The sequence below is a fragment of the Delphinus delphis genome, chromosome 8, assembly GCF_949987515.2.
Source record: "Delphinus delphis chromosome 8, mDelDel1.2, whole genome shotgun sequence".
Taxonomy (NCBI): domain Eukaryota; kingdom Metazoa; phylum Chordata; class Mammalia; order Artiodactyla; family Delphinidae; genus Delphinus; species Delphinus delphis.
The window spans coordinates 67,553,081-67,571,959 of NC_082690.1; the positions used below are offsets into that span (position 1 = coordinate 67,553,081).

Genomic DNA, 18,879 nt, shown 5'->3' on the forward strand with positions numbered 1-18,879 from the left:
TTGTTTTATCTTCTTCTTGGATTGATCATTACGTAGTGTCCTTCCTTGTCTCTTGTAACATTCCTTATTTTAAAGTCTATTTTATCTGATATGAGTATTGCTACTCCAGCTTTCTTTTGATTTCCATTTGCATGGAATATCTTTTTCCATCCCCTCATTTTCAGCCTGTGTGCATCCCTGGGTCTGAAGTGGGTCTCTTATAGACAGCATATATAGAGGTCCTGTTTTTGTATCCATTCAGCAAGCCTGTGTCTTTTGGTTGGAGCATTTAATCCATTCACATTTAATGTAATTATCGATATGTATGTTCCTATTACCATTTTCTTAATTGTTTTGGGTTTTTATAGGTCTTTTTCTTCTCTTGTGTTTCCCACTTAGAGAAGGTTCTTTAGCATTTGTTTTAGATCTGGTTTGGTGGTGCTGAATTCTTTTAGCTTTTGCTTATCTGTAAAGCTTTTGATTTCTCTTTCGAATCTGAATGAGATCCTTACCAGGGTGAGTAATCTTGGTTGTAGGTTCTTCCCTTTCATCACTTTAAATATATCGTGCCTCTCCCTTCTGGCTTGTAGAATTTCTGCTAAGAAATCAGCTGTTAACCTTATGGGAGTTCCCTTCTATGTTATTTGTCATTTTTCCCTTGTTACTTTTAATAATTTGTCTTTAATTTTTGCTAGTTTGATTACTATGTGTCTTGGCGTGTTTCTCCTTGGGTTTATCCTCCCTGGTTCTCTGCGCTTCTTGCACTTGAGTGGCTGTTTCCTTTCCCATGTTAGGGAAATTTTCGACTATAATCTCTTCAAATATTTTCTCGGGTCCTTTCTCTCTCTCTTCTCCTTCTGACACCCCTATAATGTGAATGTTGGTGCATTTAATGTTGTCCCAGAGGTCTCTTAGACTGTCCTCATTCCTTTTCACTCTCTTTCCTTTATTCTTTTCCATGGCAGTGAATTCCACCATTCTGTCTTCCATGTCACTTACCCATTCTTCTGCCTCATTTATTCTGCTATTGGTGGCTATTGATTCCTTCTAGTGTATTTTTCATTGCAGTTATTATATTGTTCATCTCTGTTTGTTTGTTCTTTAATTATTCTAGGTGTTTGTTCTTTAATTCTTCCAGGTCTTTGTTAAACATTTCTTGCATCTTCTCAATCTTTGCCTCCATTCTGTTTCCAAGGTCCTGGATCATCTTCACTAACATTATTCTGAATTCTTTTTTTGAAAGGTTGCCTATCACCACTTCATTTAGTTGTTTTTATGGGGTTTTATCTTGTTCCTTCATCTGGTACATAGTCCTCTGCCTTTTCATTTTGTCTGTCTTTCTGTGAATGTGGTTTTTGTTCCACAGGCTGCAGGATTGTAGTTCTTCTTGCTTCTGCTGTGTGCCCTCTGCTCATGAGGCTATTTAAGAGGCTTGTGCAAGCTTCCTGATGGAAGGGACTGGTGGTGGGTAGAGCTGGGTGTTCCTCTGGTGGGCAGAACTCAGTAAAACTTTAATCTGCTTTTCTGCTGATGGGTGGGGCTGAGTTCCCTCCCTGTTGGTTGTTTGGCCTGAGGCAATCCAGCACTGGAGGCTACAGGCTCTTTGGTGGAGCAAATGGCGGACTCTGGGAGGGCTCACACCAAGGAGTACTTCCCAGAACTTCTGCTTCCAGTGTCCTTGTCCTCACGGTGAGCCACAGCCATCCCCCACCTCTGCAGGAGACCCTCCAACACTAGCAGGTAGGTCCGGTTCAGTCTCCTATGGGGTCACTGCTCCTTCACCTTGGTCCCGATGCACACACTACTTTGTGTGTGCCCTCCAAGAGTGGAGCCTCTGTTTCCCCCAGTCTTGTCAAAGTCCTGCAATCAAATCCCACTAGCCTTCAAAGTCTGATTCTCTGGGAATGCCTCCTCCCGTTGCCGGACCCCCAGGTTGGGAAGCCTGCCATGGGGCTCAGAACCTTCACTGCAGTGGGTGGACTTCTGTGGTATAAATTGTTCTCCAGTTTGTGAGTCACCCACCCAGCGGTTATGAGATTTGATTTTATTGTGATTGCACCCCTCCTACCATCTCATTGTGGCTTCTCCTTTGTCTTTGGATGTGGGGTATTTTTTTGGTGAGTTCCAGTGTCTTCCTGTCAATGATTGTTCAGCAGTTAGTTATGATTGCAGTGCTCTCTCAAGAAGGAGTGAGTGCATGTCCTTCTTCTCTGCCATCTTGAACCAATCCAGAACCATTGATTTTAAAACATACCAGTATAAGTACCACTCAAAGAGAAAAAAGTACTTCAATTAAACTATAACCCAATGTTTTCTTATTGCTTAGAATTTTTATGTTCTACTTTTTGAAATTGCTCTTGTAGGTTCTTTTTAAATTTATTTTATTGAAGTATAGTTTATTTACAATGTTGTGTTAATTTCTGCTGTACAGCATCTTGTAGGCTTTTTGAGACATGGAAGTGACAACACTATGAAGAGCTATGACCAAGTTCACACACATGGAAGCAGTGATAACTCTTATACCTTCCACCTGGCTGTTGGTAGTTGTAGGATGCCATCAATTTTAAGACACAGCCTGATTTCAGGGATGTTAAAATGTGAAAAGTGTGTACATTAGAACTAGTGAAGTAGGACTCATCAAATTAGTTACCTTCCAGGTGGGTTTAAGAGGAAAGAAGGTTCTTAAGACATAAATATGATTCAACAGGACACATATTGTACTACAGGAGTGTTCAAAACACCTTGGATAAGGACTTGACCACTGCCCAGGCAAGCACGAAGGTGTTCCAGTCAGGGCACAGGAATGTCTCTGGAGAAGACAGAGGTGAAAAGAAGAGGGAAAACCTCAGAATGAGGAAAAAGAGCTCAAATATGACAAGCTGGGTTAAATGCCCTCCTTCTATGATCCTGGGATCTTATAATTTGGGGCTTCAAGACACAATCACAAGGTTTTCACAGTACATACTGGCACCACCAGTGCCACCACCAGACGTGGAGGGGAGAGCAGCGTCCCTCACCTACTAGGTGCTCAGTATGGTGAGTGAGTGAGTGAATGTGTGAGTGCGTGGGTTAGGTCTGTCTGTGGCAAAGGTAACAGCTGTTCTCTTTTCCCTTGTCACCCTAGAGAAACTTGAGAGTGAGAAGCTGAACGTCGCTGAGGTCACCCAGTCAGAGATTGCCCAGAAGCAAAAGCTGCAGACTGTCCTGGAGAAGATCAATGAAACCCTGAAACTTCCTCCCAGGAGCATCAAGTGGAATGTAGACAGTGAGTTTTGCAAAGGAAATGGGACTGTTACATGACACCTGTGGTTCCTACCGTGGAGTTTCCCCAGGAAGTTGCATCATAAGCTGGGAGGCCCCGGATGGGTGCAAACTCATTTATCTCTGAGCGAGATATGCCTTTCCTTAGAAAGGAAGCTCATCATCCACATCTAAGGAAAGCTGAGAAAAACAGCAAAATGTCAAAATCTAGTGAGCCTTTTCCGTAAAAGGCTGTCTGTAGGAACCTCATGTGAGATTGGTGGAGAAGGAAGCTCCTATTCATTGAGCTACTTCTGAGTCTCAGCACAACCTTTTGAAAAAGCTCCTGTCTCCAGCTTGTTGAAGCTCTGGGAAGTGGAGATGCCCAGTTCAGGCAGCTGAGAAGCGGGGAGCAAGGACTTGGGTCTGTTCCAGTGCCCACGCCCTTCCTCTCACCCCCTTACTGCCCAGAGGGAGCAAAGATATGGCTAAGAGCATAGGCAATGGAATAGGATTTTAAAATTCAGGTTTTCGTGCTAGTATAGCTCAAGGATCTCAGAAAGTATAAACCGTTCATTCTTTTGCTGCCTCAAGGGCCTGGCTAATATGGACTTAATTGAGTCCATATCAGAGTCAACATGGAATCAGCAGATTTGGGTGAATCCAGTAGCAACAACCTGTTTCCCATCGGGAGCCCAAAGTTGTTTTGTTCCTTGTAATAGATAAAAGTATGAATTTAGATTAATGAAATGACTGAGATTGTGTTTCCTGCCTTTAAGCATTAAGGGGTTGAGTATTAGATCTTATTGCATCTGATGTATACAGCTTAAAATGGACATCTTCCCCACCACCACCACCAAAAAAAAACACCTTTCAGACTTGGGAAAGAAAAGGGAATCTTCAGCTTTCCAAGTTAGAGACCCAGCAGCTGCCAATGGCAATCTCTTCAGCAGGTTCCTAACACCCGCTGTTGGAGGCGAGACGCCAAGCACCTCCTTCAGCACAATGACACCTTTGCTTGCACAGCGTGAAAAGCTGCCTCTAGCAGCACGCTGGGAACAGGGCATCCTCTGTGGAGCAGAGGAGACACCTGAGGGCGGGAGGAGGGGAGGCCACGGCTCTGGGCCCTAGATGCTGCCCCGTGTCCCAGGAATGCTAATAGTGTTCAGCGGGGGAGGGGAAAAGGGGCTGATCACTAGTTGGGGAAATGTATCTGCATTCTGGAAGTCCATAATAGTAATAAGCGTTAAAGTCCTCTGATGGTGACCTCTGCTTAATTTTGTTTGATCCTGTTTCCCACTCCCTTGAGTACAGACCATCTCTATATACCACTCCAAAACAAAACCCCTTTTATCTTTCTTTTTTTTAATTGAAGTATAGTTGATTTACCATCTAATGTGTTAATTTCTGCTGTACAGCAAAGTGACTCAGTTATACATATATACACATTTTTTTAAAAATTCTTTTCTATTATGGTTCATCACAGGATATTGAATATAGTTCCCTGTGCTATACAGTAAGACCTTGTTTCAAAACACCTTTTCATTTATCGTGGAACCCAGTTTGGGAAATAGGAAGAACGGAATTGTTTTATTTTGTTTGTTTTTAGATAACAGAAATTTATTTGCTCAGAGTCCTGGAAGCCACAATTATGAGATGAAGGTGTTGGTAGGTTGCTTCCTTCTGAGGGCTGCAAGGGAAGGATCTGTTACAGGCCTCTCTCCTTAGCTCTCAGAGGGCTAATTTCTTGCTGTATTTCTTCACATCATCTTCCTTCTATGCATGTCTCTGTGTCCAAATTTTCCCTTTTTTATAAGGACACTTGTCATATTGGATTAGGGGCTCAGCCTACTCCAATATGACCTCATCTTAACTAATCACGTCCGCAATGATTTTACAAATACGGTCACATTCAGAGGGACTGGAGGTTAGGACTTCAACATATGAATTTGAGGCTGGGGGTCGCATATCAACCCATAACATCTGATTGGTCTCCCACTTACCTCTCCAGCCACACATATACTTCATGCTTTCTCACCTCTCTTCGTCATCCATACACTGGCCTCATTTAAATGGGCCACAATATTCCCACCTTTCTAGAACCATTTCTGGAAGATATTTCCTTGATCTGAAACATTCTTCATCCCATCTTCCCCACCCCCAAACCATTTTGCCTGCCTTAAGAATGGAGTTTTTTAAAGCCACTTCAGAACCATTGTCTTCAGTGGCTTTGAATGATTTGTTTTGGGTTTGCATTCACTTTCATTTCTTATGGGGAAATGTGTAGGAGTAAAATAATCACCTGTATTACCACTCTCATCTGGCTGTTTTCATTTTTTGTAATTACCATCCACATCAATGCATATTTTTTCATATTTTTACTTGATGAAGGTATATACAAACTCACTTTGTCTTAATGTTACATCATACACATCTTCTATATTCACATGTGGTCTTTGTAGTTTTATATATATATATATATATATATATATATATTTTTTTTTTTTTTTTTTTTTTTTTTTTTTTGCGGTACGCGGGCCTCTCACTGTCGTGGCCTCTCTCGTTGCGGAGCACAGGCTCCGGACGCGCAGGCTCAGCGGCCATGGCTCACGGGCCCAGACGCTCCGTGGCATGTGGGATCTTCCCGGACCGGGGCATGAACCCGTGTCCCCTGCATCGGCAGGCGGACTCTCAACCACTGCGCCACCAGGGAAGCCCTGTAGTTATAATTTTTGATAGCTGCTCTATTTCCTGGGGTAGATATTCCATAGTTAACTTAAACCCTATGCTGACATTGATCCTTTAGGATGTTTTTCCGCTTATTGCTAATATCAGACAGGGCCAAGTTAAATGTTATGTTGTGACTCCTTTTGCTTCTCTTGAATTACTCTCGTCAGATAGATTTTTAGAACTGAGGGGAATTACTAGGTCAGAGGGAATAATTATCTCAGTGGCCAGCTCCCCGCAATGTCTCAGGGCTTCAGGCAGCAGTGGTTTCTGTGATAAGGAATGCAGCAGGCGCAACTCCAGGGCAGGCTCCGACACCTCCTCTCTTGGTTATCTTCCCTGGCTGTTTCTGGGGACATCATGTCATCTTTCCACTCAGGAAAAGGGTGGCAGGGACAGCTGCTGAGTTCCCAACGTCCTTGATCCAGGGTTTTAGGGAGTTCTTCCTTTTCTATTTTTTTTTATTAGCAACAATAATTTTCATTATTGAAAACTTAGAAAATACAGATCAATTAAAAGAGATTTAAATAACATCTAACATATTTATAGTGCTTGTATGCCTTGTACTAATCTAAATATTTTACATATTTTGAATCTTGCAATCTTCATTCAACCATCTGAGGTAAGAACTTTACTGTCCCCATTTTACAGATGGGAAAGTCAAGGCATAGAGAGGTTAAGAAACAGTGAGTGTCAGCTTCCTAAGAGCAAGGTTTTTTGTCTCTTTACTGCTGTATCCCTAAAACCTGGAAAAGTGACTGGCAATATTAAGCACAATACTATTTGCTAAAGAAGTGTCATTGTCCAATGTCACATGGGGTTGGGGGAAGTGGGGAGTGGTGGAGCCAGGAATGAGACCCAGAGAGTCTGGCTGCAGAGCCTGTGTACTAAGCCCACACATACTGCCCTCATGAGCTGCCTATCAGATATAGGCATTGTCAGCCTTATGGTGTGTTCCTTCAGGTCATGTGTGTGTGTGTGTGTGTGTGTGTGTTTGTAAGAAATAAATATATCAGTAAATGAATAAAATGTGTGTATATACTTATATACAAAGTATATTTTCTTATTTTTACGAAGATGGTATCAACCTGTATATGTTATTTAGAAGATGTATAGCTTTACAGATCATCCTTCTATATGTCACTTTTAATATTCTATGACATAGATTGGGTATATCATAATTTACTTAACTAATGAAAAATTTTAAGATTTTTTCCCATTTTTTCACTAATATCAATACAGCCTGATGAGTTCTTTCTGCTCATAGACATAATTACTTCTTAAGGATGAATACCTAGGAGTGGTAGTTTAGGGCCAAAGAATATGTACATTTTAAGGTCATATCACATATTGTCAAATTGCCTCCCCCCAAATTGTACCAGTTTCTGTTTCTACCACAATTCAAGTTTGGAGGACTGCTTCTAACTCAACAGCTCCTTTGAAATAGTCTCCCAGCACTGGAGTGACCCTCTTGGCACAGTGGCTGCAGGGCCCAGTTTATACAGCAGAGTCTTGGCTTCTCAACCCTGCTGTCATTCTGCATGTTTTCATCCTGACTGGAGTGCAGGAGCACAGTGGCCCTGGGTTCTGCCTGGCATCAGGGAGAAGGCTCCCAGGAGATGTGCTGAGAGATGGCAATGATGAGAGTGCCCAGACATGCAAAGGTAGTTAGAAGTTTTCTTAACTGAAAAGATAACATGTTTTTATTCGAAAGAAACATTTGAAACAGGAAAAAAAATCTTTCAACTATAGCATAACTATTTTTTTTTTTAACTTTCCAAGTCTTGGCCACAAGTACGTTTGTGTGTGTGTGTGTGCGTGCGCACGCGCACATGTTTATGTATATTTATATGTATATATATACAAATATGTGTATTTATATATGCATAAATCCATGAAAGTATATATTTACATTATTTCTAGTTCTCTTTAACATTATATTATTAATATTTATAGCTACATTGTCTTAATGATTTTCAGCACATGCAAACTATTTCATTATGTGAATGTACCATAATTTATTAAAGCAGTGACTATTAAACCATGCTTGGCCCAACCTAGGGATCTGCAAGGAAAAACTCAGGCATCATTGAGGAGAAGAGAAGCAGCTGTGGGCAGGCTGTAGTTAGGACAAAGGGACCAGAGCAGTTGCACTGTTTTTTATCAGGTTTGCCTAATGGTTTTTAGAACAAAGGATTTCTCTTCTTAATTTTTAAAAATTTGAAAACCACTGGTCAACCATCATCTTTCATTTGGATATATGTGTTTCAGATTTTTTTTAAGGATAATATATTACACAATAATTAACATCTTTTTTTTTCTTTTCCATTATGGTTTATTACAGGATATCAAATATAGTTCCCTGTGCTATACAGCAGGACTTTGTTGTTTATCCATTCTATATATAATAATTTGCATATGCTAATCCAAAACTCCCAATCCATCCCTCCCCCACCCAACCTCCCCCTTGGCAACCACAAGTCTGTTCTCTAAGTCTGTGAGTCTGTTTCTGTTTCGTAGATAAGTTCATTTGTGTCATATTTTAGATACCACATATAAGTAATATTGTATGGTATTCATCTTTCTCTTTCTGACTTCACTTAGTATGACAATCTCTAGGTCCAGCCATGTTGCTGCAAATGGCATTATTTCATTCTTTTTTATGGATGAGTAGTATTCCATTTTGTGTGTGTGTGTGTGTGTATGTACACACACACACACACACACACACACACACACACTATATCTTCTTTATCCATTCATCTATTGTTACACATTTAGGTTGTTTCTATGTCTTGACTATTGTATATAGTGCTGCCGTGAATATAGGGGTGCATGTATCTTTTCAAATTATAGTTTTATCCGGATATATGCCCAGGAATGGGATTGCAGGATCATATGGGCACTCCATATTTAGGTTTTTGAGGAACCTCCATACTGTTCTCCATAGTGACAGCACCAATTTACATTCCCACCAACGGTGTAGGAGGGTTCCCTTTTCTCCACACCCTCTCCAGCATTTATTAATTAACATCTTTTTCTACGTAGCATGTATGTCTGTGAGAGAGGGATAGAGAAAGAAACTGTGTAATTATTTCTCTTGAAAAAATACCCAGGAGGACAGAGCACTCACTGAAAGAGTCTAACATCTGTATGGTGCCTACAACAAAGCTCTACTTTGCTTACGAAGACAGTCAAGGTAACATACAGTGTCCCCAGTGTGTGAGAACAACCTTTCTGACCGCTGCTTTTCCAGCATTATGTTTTGTCGTTAAAGGGGAGAGGTAGCAAATATTCTTACAACCCTCAGTGACGGGACTGATGCAGTGGCAGTTCTGAACAGAAGAGCAAACCCGGTTTTTGCCTCTGTCCATCATGTCAGTGGGTCAGTCCATGCCAGGTGCCTTTTTTGAGGCTATAACTGTGGGTGATACTTAGTTGGCAAAGCCCAAAAGCCCAGAAGTAAACACTTCTTCTGTAAGCCTATGAGTTAGGAGCCGCTCATCTGCTATTTGATGGTGGCATTGAGCTGCTGTTCATAGTCAGTGGAAAACCTTCTTTGAAGCAGCAGTGATAACAGGAAACTCTAGTGAGTCCCCAAGGGTTGTCTGGATCAGTTCCTTTTCTTGGTGATTTCTCAAAGCTTCTGTTAGAGTGGATTCATTGATCCCAGGGCAGACAGAATGACACCCTAATAATGGGCCCAGTTCATGCTAACTACACAAAATGGACAATTTTTTGCTCTTTCCTTAAATGCCCCCTGTAATGAGAGCCATAACGCTGGTAGGACTGTGAAGGCAGGTAAAGTATCTGGGGACTCTTCCCTTTTATGAAAGAAAGGGGAGAAAGTTGACAGTAATTGCCTAGATGCCAGGTACTTTCTCATAAGTGATAATAGAAAATATCAATCATTCCTAGGCATTGCTATGTACTAGGAGCTTTGCCAACATTATGTCTGGAAATTCTTACTCCCCATATTTCTGCATAGGTACTGTTATCCCCATGTGTGAGGTTGAACAGACTGAGGCTCAGGGACCTTAAGTGGCCTACCTAAGGTCATATACTCAGTAAATAAATGGTAGAGTTGTCAAGTCAGAACTCAAGCTCCCGTTGGCCAACACTGTGTGTGCCTGTTACATCACAGTCTTTTTCTCCTCTCATCTACTGAGGAAACTACAACTCAGTAGTTGCCCAGCCTTCTCCAGCATAAATGACCTAAATGATCTGGCACACAGCTCAGCTATAGAAGCCACCTGGGTCACGAACATCCCCTCCCAGCTACTGCCCAGAGGGCATTGCCTGCACTGACTATATATGGCACTCAAGAGAGCAACAAAGTCCTTTAGATGTCTCTCATGCCTTCCTCCAGGTGTCTTAAAGCCCTGAACAAAGGGAGGGATCCAGTGTCCTGACTCAGTGTCCATTGATTGAGGGCCTGCTTTGTGTAGAGCCTTGGGACAAGGGTAGTGGTGATAACCTACAGAGTTCACAGTCAGATGGGAAGGGAGAGGGGGTTCAGCAGACATGGTTATCAGCACAGAGTGAACAAGAACATGGGGGTGGCAGAGGGCTGACCTGAACTCAGAATTCAGCTGTTGTCAGGGTCCCGATGGGAACCTTGGATTAGAGTGGAGAAGCACAACTTTGCCGTCCAGCAATAACATGATCTAGGAAGCAGATCTACGGGACCTGGCTGAGAACCGAGGGGTCCCAGCGTGAGGCCCGTGATGACCAAGCGTGTCCCCTGACCCATAGGTGTGGGATGAAAGGGGCATTGGGTGTGGTACTGCCACACTCTGGAGATCTGCGTATATCTGCCGAGAACCTAGAAGAAGATTCTCTAATTTATAAATCATCTTTTATTTCAGCTGTTCACGCCAAGAGCCTGGTAGCCATCTTGCATCTGCTGGTTGCTCTGTCCCAGTATTTCCGGGCACCAATCCGACTCCCAGATCATGTTTCCATCCAAGTGGTTGTGGTTCAGGTAAGTTAGAAACCACTAAAAACATCTGCACCCTTAAAGGGGTGCAGGGGCTAAGCTCCTGTGAGAGCCAAGGCACACTGGGTAGCTCGCTAGAAGGAACGCTGAATGAATGCTGAGTGTGTCTGGGTGTGCCATATGCTGGGAGGCATGTGAGTGAGCTTTCTGATGCATGTGGGCTTATCCCTGATATGTGTGCAAAGGGTGGAAGAGCGTGTGCTTCTGTCTGGGACAGGCTTGTGTGGGACGTGTGCCTGGGGTTTACATGCTTTCCTTGGGAGGGTGCCTGTGTAATGTATATCTGAGAGTGTGTTGTATGTATTTGTGAGGTCTTTTTTTTTAAAAATCTTTATTGGGGTATAATTGTTTTACAATGGTGTGTTAGTTTCTGCTTTATAACAAAGTGAATCAGTTATACATATACATATGTTCCCATATCTCTTCCCTCTTGCGTCTCCCTCCCTCCCACCCTCCCTATCCCACCCCTCCAGGCGGTCACAAAGCACCGAGCCGATATCCCTGTGCTATGCGGCTGCTTCCCACTAGCTATCTACCTTACGTTTGTTAGTGTATATATGTCCATGCCTCTCTCTCGCTTTGTCACAGCTCACCCTTCCCCCTCCCCATCCTCAAGTCCGTTCTCCAGTAGGTCTGTGTCTTTATTCCTGTCTTACCCCTAGGTTCTTCATGACATTTTTTTTCTTACATTCCATATATATGTGTTAGCATACGGTATTTGTCTTTCTCCTTCTGACTTACTTCACTCTGTATGACAGACTCTAGGTCTATCCACCTCATTACAAATAGCTCAATTTCGTTTCTTTTTATGGCTGAGTAATATTCCATTGTATATATGTGCCACATCTTCTTTATCCATTCATCCGATGATGGGCACTTAGGTTGTTTCCATCTCCGGGCTATTGTAAATAGAGCTGCAATGAACATTTTGGTACATGACTCTTTTTGAATTATGGTTTTCTCAGGGTATATGCCCAGTAGTGGGATTGCTGGGTCATATGGTATTTTATTTGTAGTTTTTTAAGGAACCTCCATACTGTTCTCCATAGTGGCTGTACCAATTCACATTCCCACCAGCAGTGCAGGTCTGTGTAGTAGGATCGGGAGGCTGTATCCCTGTGTGTGTGTTTGTCCTGCCAGCCAGTGAGAATCTTTTTTTTTTTTTTTTTAAATAATGCAGCCTCGTGCTCCAGTGTCTACAGTATGGAGCCCCATAAGTGGGATCATGGGGTCATAAGCCTGTGGATTTTAAATGTTGGTAGAGTTGTCGATTGTTTGGGCTGCCTTGTTTATTTATTTATTTATTTATGGCTGCACTGGGTCTTCATTGCTGCACGTGGGCTTTCTCTAGTTGTGGTGAGCGGGGGCTACTCTTCACTGCAGTGCATGGGCTTCTCATTGCAGTGGCTTCTCTTTCTGCAGAGCACGGGCTCTAGAGCGCAGGCTCAGTAGTTGTGGTGCACAGGCTTATTTGCTCCATGGCATGTGGGATCTTCCCGGACCAGGGCTCAAACCCATGTCCCCTGCACTGGCAGGCGGATTCTTAACCACTGTGCCACCAGGGAAGCCCAAGAATCATTTTTTGGTTAAACAAACAATGCACAGTTATTGAGAAGAGGCAAGTATCTGTGCATGTGTACGTGTGTGTATTTGAGAGAGACCCTGACAGGCCATGCCTGTGTTGAGGGCACTGCCGATTTTCACCTGCCCAGAGAAGCACAGCTGGTATCTCAAGTCATTTTTTCCAGATTGTTGGATGGAATTTCCATTCACACATGGCTGTGTGATTTCCACAATGAGGGGATGCTCTCTCCCTGTGACTATCTCATTCTGCTCCTAACCCCATTAGATACTCAAATTCAATTTTATTTTCCAACTTTACGCCCGTGAGCAAAAGGTCGTCATTTTGTTGGCTTCTGTTCTTTTCCAAATAAACATGCTACAAGGGAGAACGTCCCTTATGAGCAGCTCCTTGGCTATCCAAGGTTATCCAGGGTTCTGTCTGGCAACTCTGCCATCCCTTGGTGAGGAAGAGCCTGGAGGGCAGGTAGGCTTTGCCTGAGAGGTGAGGTGAGGCCAGGCCAGCTTCCAGGACAGAAGGGCTGAGCTTTCAGGGATCAGAAGTGAATGGGGGAGGGGAGGAGGACATGGGGGCGCTGCTCAGCCAGTGACCTAATGAAAAAGTATTTCTTCCAGCACCTTCTGGGTACTTAACTTGCTAAACGTCAAGGGGGTATAATAGAAAGACGACACCTTGGCCCTGCCTGCCCGGAGACAGGACTATACATAAGCAGCAGAGAGGGCTATCAGAAGCCCCTTATCAATGCAAACGCGTGTGGTTCCGACACTAAGTGCCGCTGACTGAAAGAGACTAATTGGCTTCATTTATTGGGCTGTCAACCATGTCAGGCGTGGAGCTAAGCATTTTATGAATATGTGCCAGCCCAGAGCATCCTGGTACATGCATCTTCCTAGTGAATCCAGGCCATCTCTATTGTGTCATTTTTTAACAATCAATAAAGTGTGAATCCATTTCATTATATTTTTTAAAACTATGATTCAGGATTTGCGAGGGTTGGGGGGGAAACAGTGGTCACTGGAAGCCCATGTCTCATGCCTTATTTTGAGCTCAATTATAGGCCATCAGAAGGCTGTTGCTGGTTTAATTTCTACTGCAGGCAGTTTTGTTAGTGTGAGGGAGAAAGGAGGAGGCATTACATAAAATGGCATCAAGGTATGTCAGGGTTTATGGGGTGTTTTGCGTTATCAAGTTAAACAGGCACAGAAGCAAGACTCAGAATTGGCTGTAAGACACTGACTGAACTACAGAGAGAGTTCTTTAGGGAACAGTGGATCGAAATGAATCAGGACGCTGTGTGAGCTGTCATTGAACCCAGATTTCTTTTCCATTCTGTGTACCAGCATTTAATTCTGCATGTAGTTGAAGATGAGGTTTGATGTCTGTGAACAGCCTCGCAAGACAAGGACACAGATTCCATTAGCCCTGTGTGAAAATTTTACATATGTTGAAGCTGAATTTGGAAAACGTCCTGGTTTATCCACACTAGATCTTTTTTCAATGGTATTTTAATGTTTTTCTTCCTTTTTTGCTTTGATAGTTCATTCTTCTTAATCTAATCCAGATACACTCATGGCCTTTATCCAGCTCTACCTTTCCTTCTGTAAAAGTATTTTGCAAGGACGCTAGTTTCTGTGGCTATTGGGAATGTGAAGAAAAGGTTGTGGAAGTTCGGGCAGGAGGGTCGAGAAGGCAGATTTCAGCTGAAACACTAATGCTTGGAGGATCCCTCTTGACACATCTCAGTCTTTGTGGAAGATGGATTTGCTCTGACAGCCTCTTGCCCTGCCCAGACTGCCTTCCAAGCGTCTGGTAACTGATTGTGTAGGAACGTGATAAATGCATCTCCCTCCTCACCCCCATCAGAAGGTCTTCCTGCACGCCAGCACTCCTTCATCGGTTCCCACGCCCACACAGTGAGGTTTAAACTCCAAACCAGCACTCAACTGACCAAGGGCAGTCACTGTCCCTCCAAATGGCCTCCTGAACACGCCTGTGCTCTCCTATTCTGCCTTTTTGCTCCGGCCATTCCTCCCACTGAAGAGGTCTCTCCTCTGTGTCCAGCCAAATCCTAGCTGTCCGTTAAGTTCCAGCTCAAGAACCCCTCCCCCTGGAAGGTTTCCCTGACCCTCTCAGCTGAAAGTACTTGTTCCTGTCCTGCCCTCAGCACTTCCTCTCTGCAAGGGGCCACCATGTAATTAATTATCCATGACACATTTGAGAGGGAAAGGGGATCCTACTCTAATCATTGAGCTGGGACCAGGAGGACTGTCTGGGGAAAACTGTTCTTGCATACCTGTTCATCTACGCCATTTTACTCTAAGTTCCTTAAGGTCCAAAACTATGTCATATGTTCCACAGTGTTTGCTAAGTCCAACACAGTGGCTTGTACAGAGAAGGCACTGATTAATGAAACAGAGAAGAAAGAGAATGAATTGATGGGAAGGGGTAGACAGATGATGGATGCATGCATGGGCAGATGGGTGGGTGGATGGATGGATGGATGGGTGGGTGGGTGGATGGATGGCACTTTGGGTGGGTGGATGGGTGGGTGGATGGACCTCCAAAGTGCCTACGCTTTTCTCAGAGAGTAAGCTAGTCACCCAAGGACTGTTCTACTTACTTAAAAGCTCCTCTAGTTAAACGTTTTTTGAAAACTCTCCCTCTGAATTCTCCAAGTTGACCTCAGTTCTTCCACCCCAGCCGCCCCAGTTAAATGTGTTTCTCCGCTTCCCTCCGTGGCCCCAGCTGGAGGGCAGACACACCCTGGCCCTCATTTCCATTTGGTTTACTGTGGATTTCTCCAGGAGGCAAACAGTGTGCTTCCAGCAGAATGTCTTCCAATAAAGAAAGAAAAGATTCACCATCCAAGAAACAGCCGACTTGTTTGGAATAAACACTAATTGCACTTAAGTATGAATGGTACAGTCCAGTCCCAGGAAAGCAGGAGCCTCATTTCACTTCTAGCAGTATCTCGTCTCTGGATTCATTTCTTAAACGCCAGTAACTTTCTAAGTATCAGGAATGCTAATCAGTTTTTTGTATTTTTCTAATGCATATTTCTCTCTCTTCCTCCCAACCCTCTCCCCACCCCCGTTTTCAGAAACGAGAAGGAATCCTCCAGTCTCGGCAAATCCAAGAGGAAATAACTGGTAACACAGAGTATGTCAACAGCATTGTTGCCAGCGATTCTGTAATGGAACACAGATGTTTCTCCGAAATTCATCCATTTGCTGATATTTAGTTTTCATTTATTGGGATTGCAAGAGGGATTAGACTTCAGCCAATGATTATAGTTTAGCCTTTTCCGTGCATTCAAAACATGCCTCTCAATGCTTAAGGTACAAACTTGGGTGGGGAAGTGGGGAGAGGGAATTAACCGTGATTGAAAAATTCTAATTTTGTGGCACTCCAGGAAAGAGTGTGCCTGAAAAAGCCAACCAGCATGAAATCATCATGCCATAAACATGGGGTTGAATTTAAATTGTTAACCTTCAAAAGGACATTTTTCTTCCTTTTCTGAATCTGATTTATATGGTCACATGCCATGACCCAGAAAGCCCCTCTCTACCTTAGGGTGGTGGATTGTTTGGGGTTTCTTTTTTGGTTTGTTTTTTTTCATTTACATTAAGAAATTGGAATATCAGAACATGTAAGAGTTTTGTCATGGGAAAGAGAAGTTTTGTTCTCAAGCAGAAAGAGCAGGGCGGTCGGTGTGCGTGGGTCTGAGATCCCTGGGCAGGCTTGAGCCCTGGCCGCACGCAAAACCGGGCAAAATTTGTTCGTATCATCTCCTGCTCCCCTAACTCTCCTCTATATTCCTTTGAACAAGAAGAGCAAGTGGAAAGAGCAGGGGCACATGAAGCAATGATTACACCTTCTAAAACCCCACACCCCAAAGGTGGAGGAGGAAACTGTCCTTGGTCTACCTGGCTTGAACTCCACGTTCATCATTCTTCCCAGTACACTACCCACAAGTCATTGTTTAATAGGTGACAGATGTATAGTTGGAATAAACCAACATAATAAGAACCAAAAACGTATTGAGAAAAAAATGTATTGAGCATTTAGTATATAGTAGAAATTATGCTAAAATCTTTCTATATATTAAATCATTTAATGCTCACAACATCTGATTGAGTTGTTTACCATTTTATCCTCATTTTAAGGATAAGTGACCTGAAACCCAGAGAGGTTCGGTAGCTTGCCCAAAGTCACACAGCAAGCAAATGGCTTTGTAAGATTTAAAACTAAGTAGTCTGACCCTAATGCTTGTGCTCCTAATACTTTGCTGCTTCACTGTATGAGTATGGTTCCAGCTCCTGCCCTGTTTGAGAAAACCTATTCTAGGTCAATGGCAGGTGCAGCTTGGGTGGGTATCACAGGATGGACAGGAGAGAGCCCAATCTGACCTCCCCAAGCCGATGCCCTCAGCAACTTGGGCAGTGAAATGCCACATTGGGATGGTACCTGAGCTCTGCTCCTAAAACATGGTTGGGAATCCTGAATCTCTGAGTCCAATATTCTTTCTCAACTGTAAGCAATAATGTGAGTTTATTTAAGGCAAGAAATAGTCCTTTATGCATCACTTATACCAGGCTTTATGCAAACACCAGTAAATCTATAAAGCAGAGGGGAAAATAGGTGGTAATGTGGTAAAGACCACCCATAGCTGGAGACTTAGTGCAGAATAAAATGCCAAGGAAGGAAGCTTTGGGGATCTGCCACCAAGGGTGCGGAGAGAAAAGTCACGCTGCTTTCTTTCTCCTTTTCCCGCAGGGCTCTTTCTGGAAGGCATGGTGAGTTGCATAAGAGTGTCCTCTGTCACTGCTGACTGGCAATGGGGTCTAGTTAATTCTGTAGCAGCTGGGAAGAACAGGCACTCAGCTTGATTCCTGCATGTGTGTCTGTGCCAACCTGGTGACGGGGCCAGTCGGTAGGGAGGGTCAGCGCACTGGAGGGAAGAGGAAAAGTAACCACAGCTGCAGTCCTCTTGCAAGTAACAAGACCACTGACCCTGCTGGGCTTCTGGATGGGTCCTGGGCATTTGCAGGGAAGTCTTGCTCTAAGCATATTGTGGAAGTAAAGCAAGAGGTGTACGTATGCGCTCGGGACTGTACCCTCTCCCCACTCTGTCCAGCCCTTGTAGAAGGTGCCTTTTTCCTCATCACACCTCCTACCTCTCTGGTTTCCCAGAACTTTGGGTGTGTTTATAAGGTCTGTGAATGTCCAAGATCACAATCACCATTCTGGCCATCTCAGATTTACTCATCAAGAGAAGGAGAGGCTGGTGGCGCAGTGGTTGAGAGTCCGCCTGCCGATGCAGGGGACGCGGGTTTGTGCCCCGGTCCGGGAAGATCCCTCATGCCGCAGAGCGGCTGGGCCCGTGAGCCATGGCCGCTGAGCCTGTGCGTCCAGAGCCTGCGCTCCGCAGCGGGAGAGGCCACAGCAGTGAGAGGCCCGCGTACCACAAAAAAAAAAAAAAAAGAGTAGGAAAGGCAGCCCAGGACCACGAACCCTCCCAGCCCCGGTTCCTCTTGGAGATTTCTCATTCCCAGTCACAGATCCCTCCACTATTTCACCTCTCAGATCAGAGGACCAGGGGGGCTATAGCAAGGAAAATCCCTGCAGGGAGAATGGCTTCGCTATTTTCTATGATTCTGTATTTACTGTGGATAATATATTGAAATATTCCAATCATTCTAATAATAACTCAGATCAGCAGATACTTCAGAGTTTACAGAGAATGTACTTTCTTGTCTTTCATCCTCATAACCCACCTAGGGGAGGTTCATGCTCAGTGGGCCTTTTCTCTATTATTATTTTTGGCTGCGTTTTGGCATGCGGGATGCTAGTTCCCTGACCAGGAATCGAACCTGTGCCCTCCGCAATGGAAGCGCAGGGTGTTAACCACTGGCCTGCCAGGGAAGTACCCAGTGGGCATTTTATGGAAGAGGAAAGTGAGGCTAAAAGGATTGAAGTGACCTGATCCCTCAAGACGGGGAGCTCCCCTTCTAGGGCTCTGTAGCTCCCAATCCGCTTATCTGCCCTCTGCCAGGAAGTATGTCTTGGGCAAGTTGGTTTTGAAAATTAGGGAGTGATTTGATATTTGGATGACATTCTGCTTCCAAAAAGCTTCAGAAACACTTTAGAATCATGACTAAATCATGATATCAAAGAATACAAATAGTAAAGAGAAATGACTGGCTCCAAGTCAGACTGCCTGCCAGAGCTCCTGAACCCCAGCTCAAAGAGGGCTGATGTCGAGGGTGGATACACACACACCTACATCTACACAGAGAGAAAAAGGCCCCTAAGATAAGAATCAACCCCAAATCCCTGCCCAAACCAGTTT

General features: G+C 43.8%; 1 protein-coding gene across 1 annotated transcript in view; it reads left to right on the forward strand.

The window, feature by feature from the left end:
* The window catches only part of PARVA (parvin alpha), a 179,387-nt gene that overhangs the window by 130,749 nt on the left and 29,759 nt on the right, over positions 1-18,879 (forward strand). Inside the window, exons 6-9 of the mRNA XM_060018506.1 lie at positions 3,104-3,244; positions 10,815-10,930; positions 15,628-15,686; positions 17,304-17,323. Of these exons, the coding sequence (XP_059874489.1) occupies positions 3,104-3,244; positions 10,815-10,930; positions 15,628-15,686; positions 17,304-17,323 (336 nt within the window). The remainder of the gene's footprint in view (positions 1-3,103; positions 3,245-10,814; positions 10,931-15,627; positions 15,687-17,303; positions 17,324-18,879) is intronic.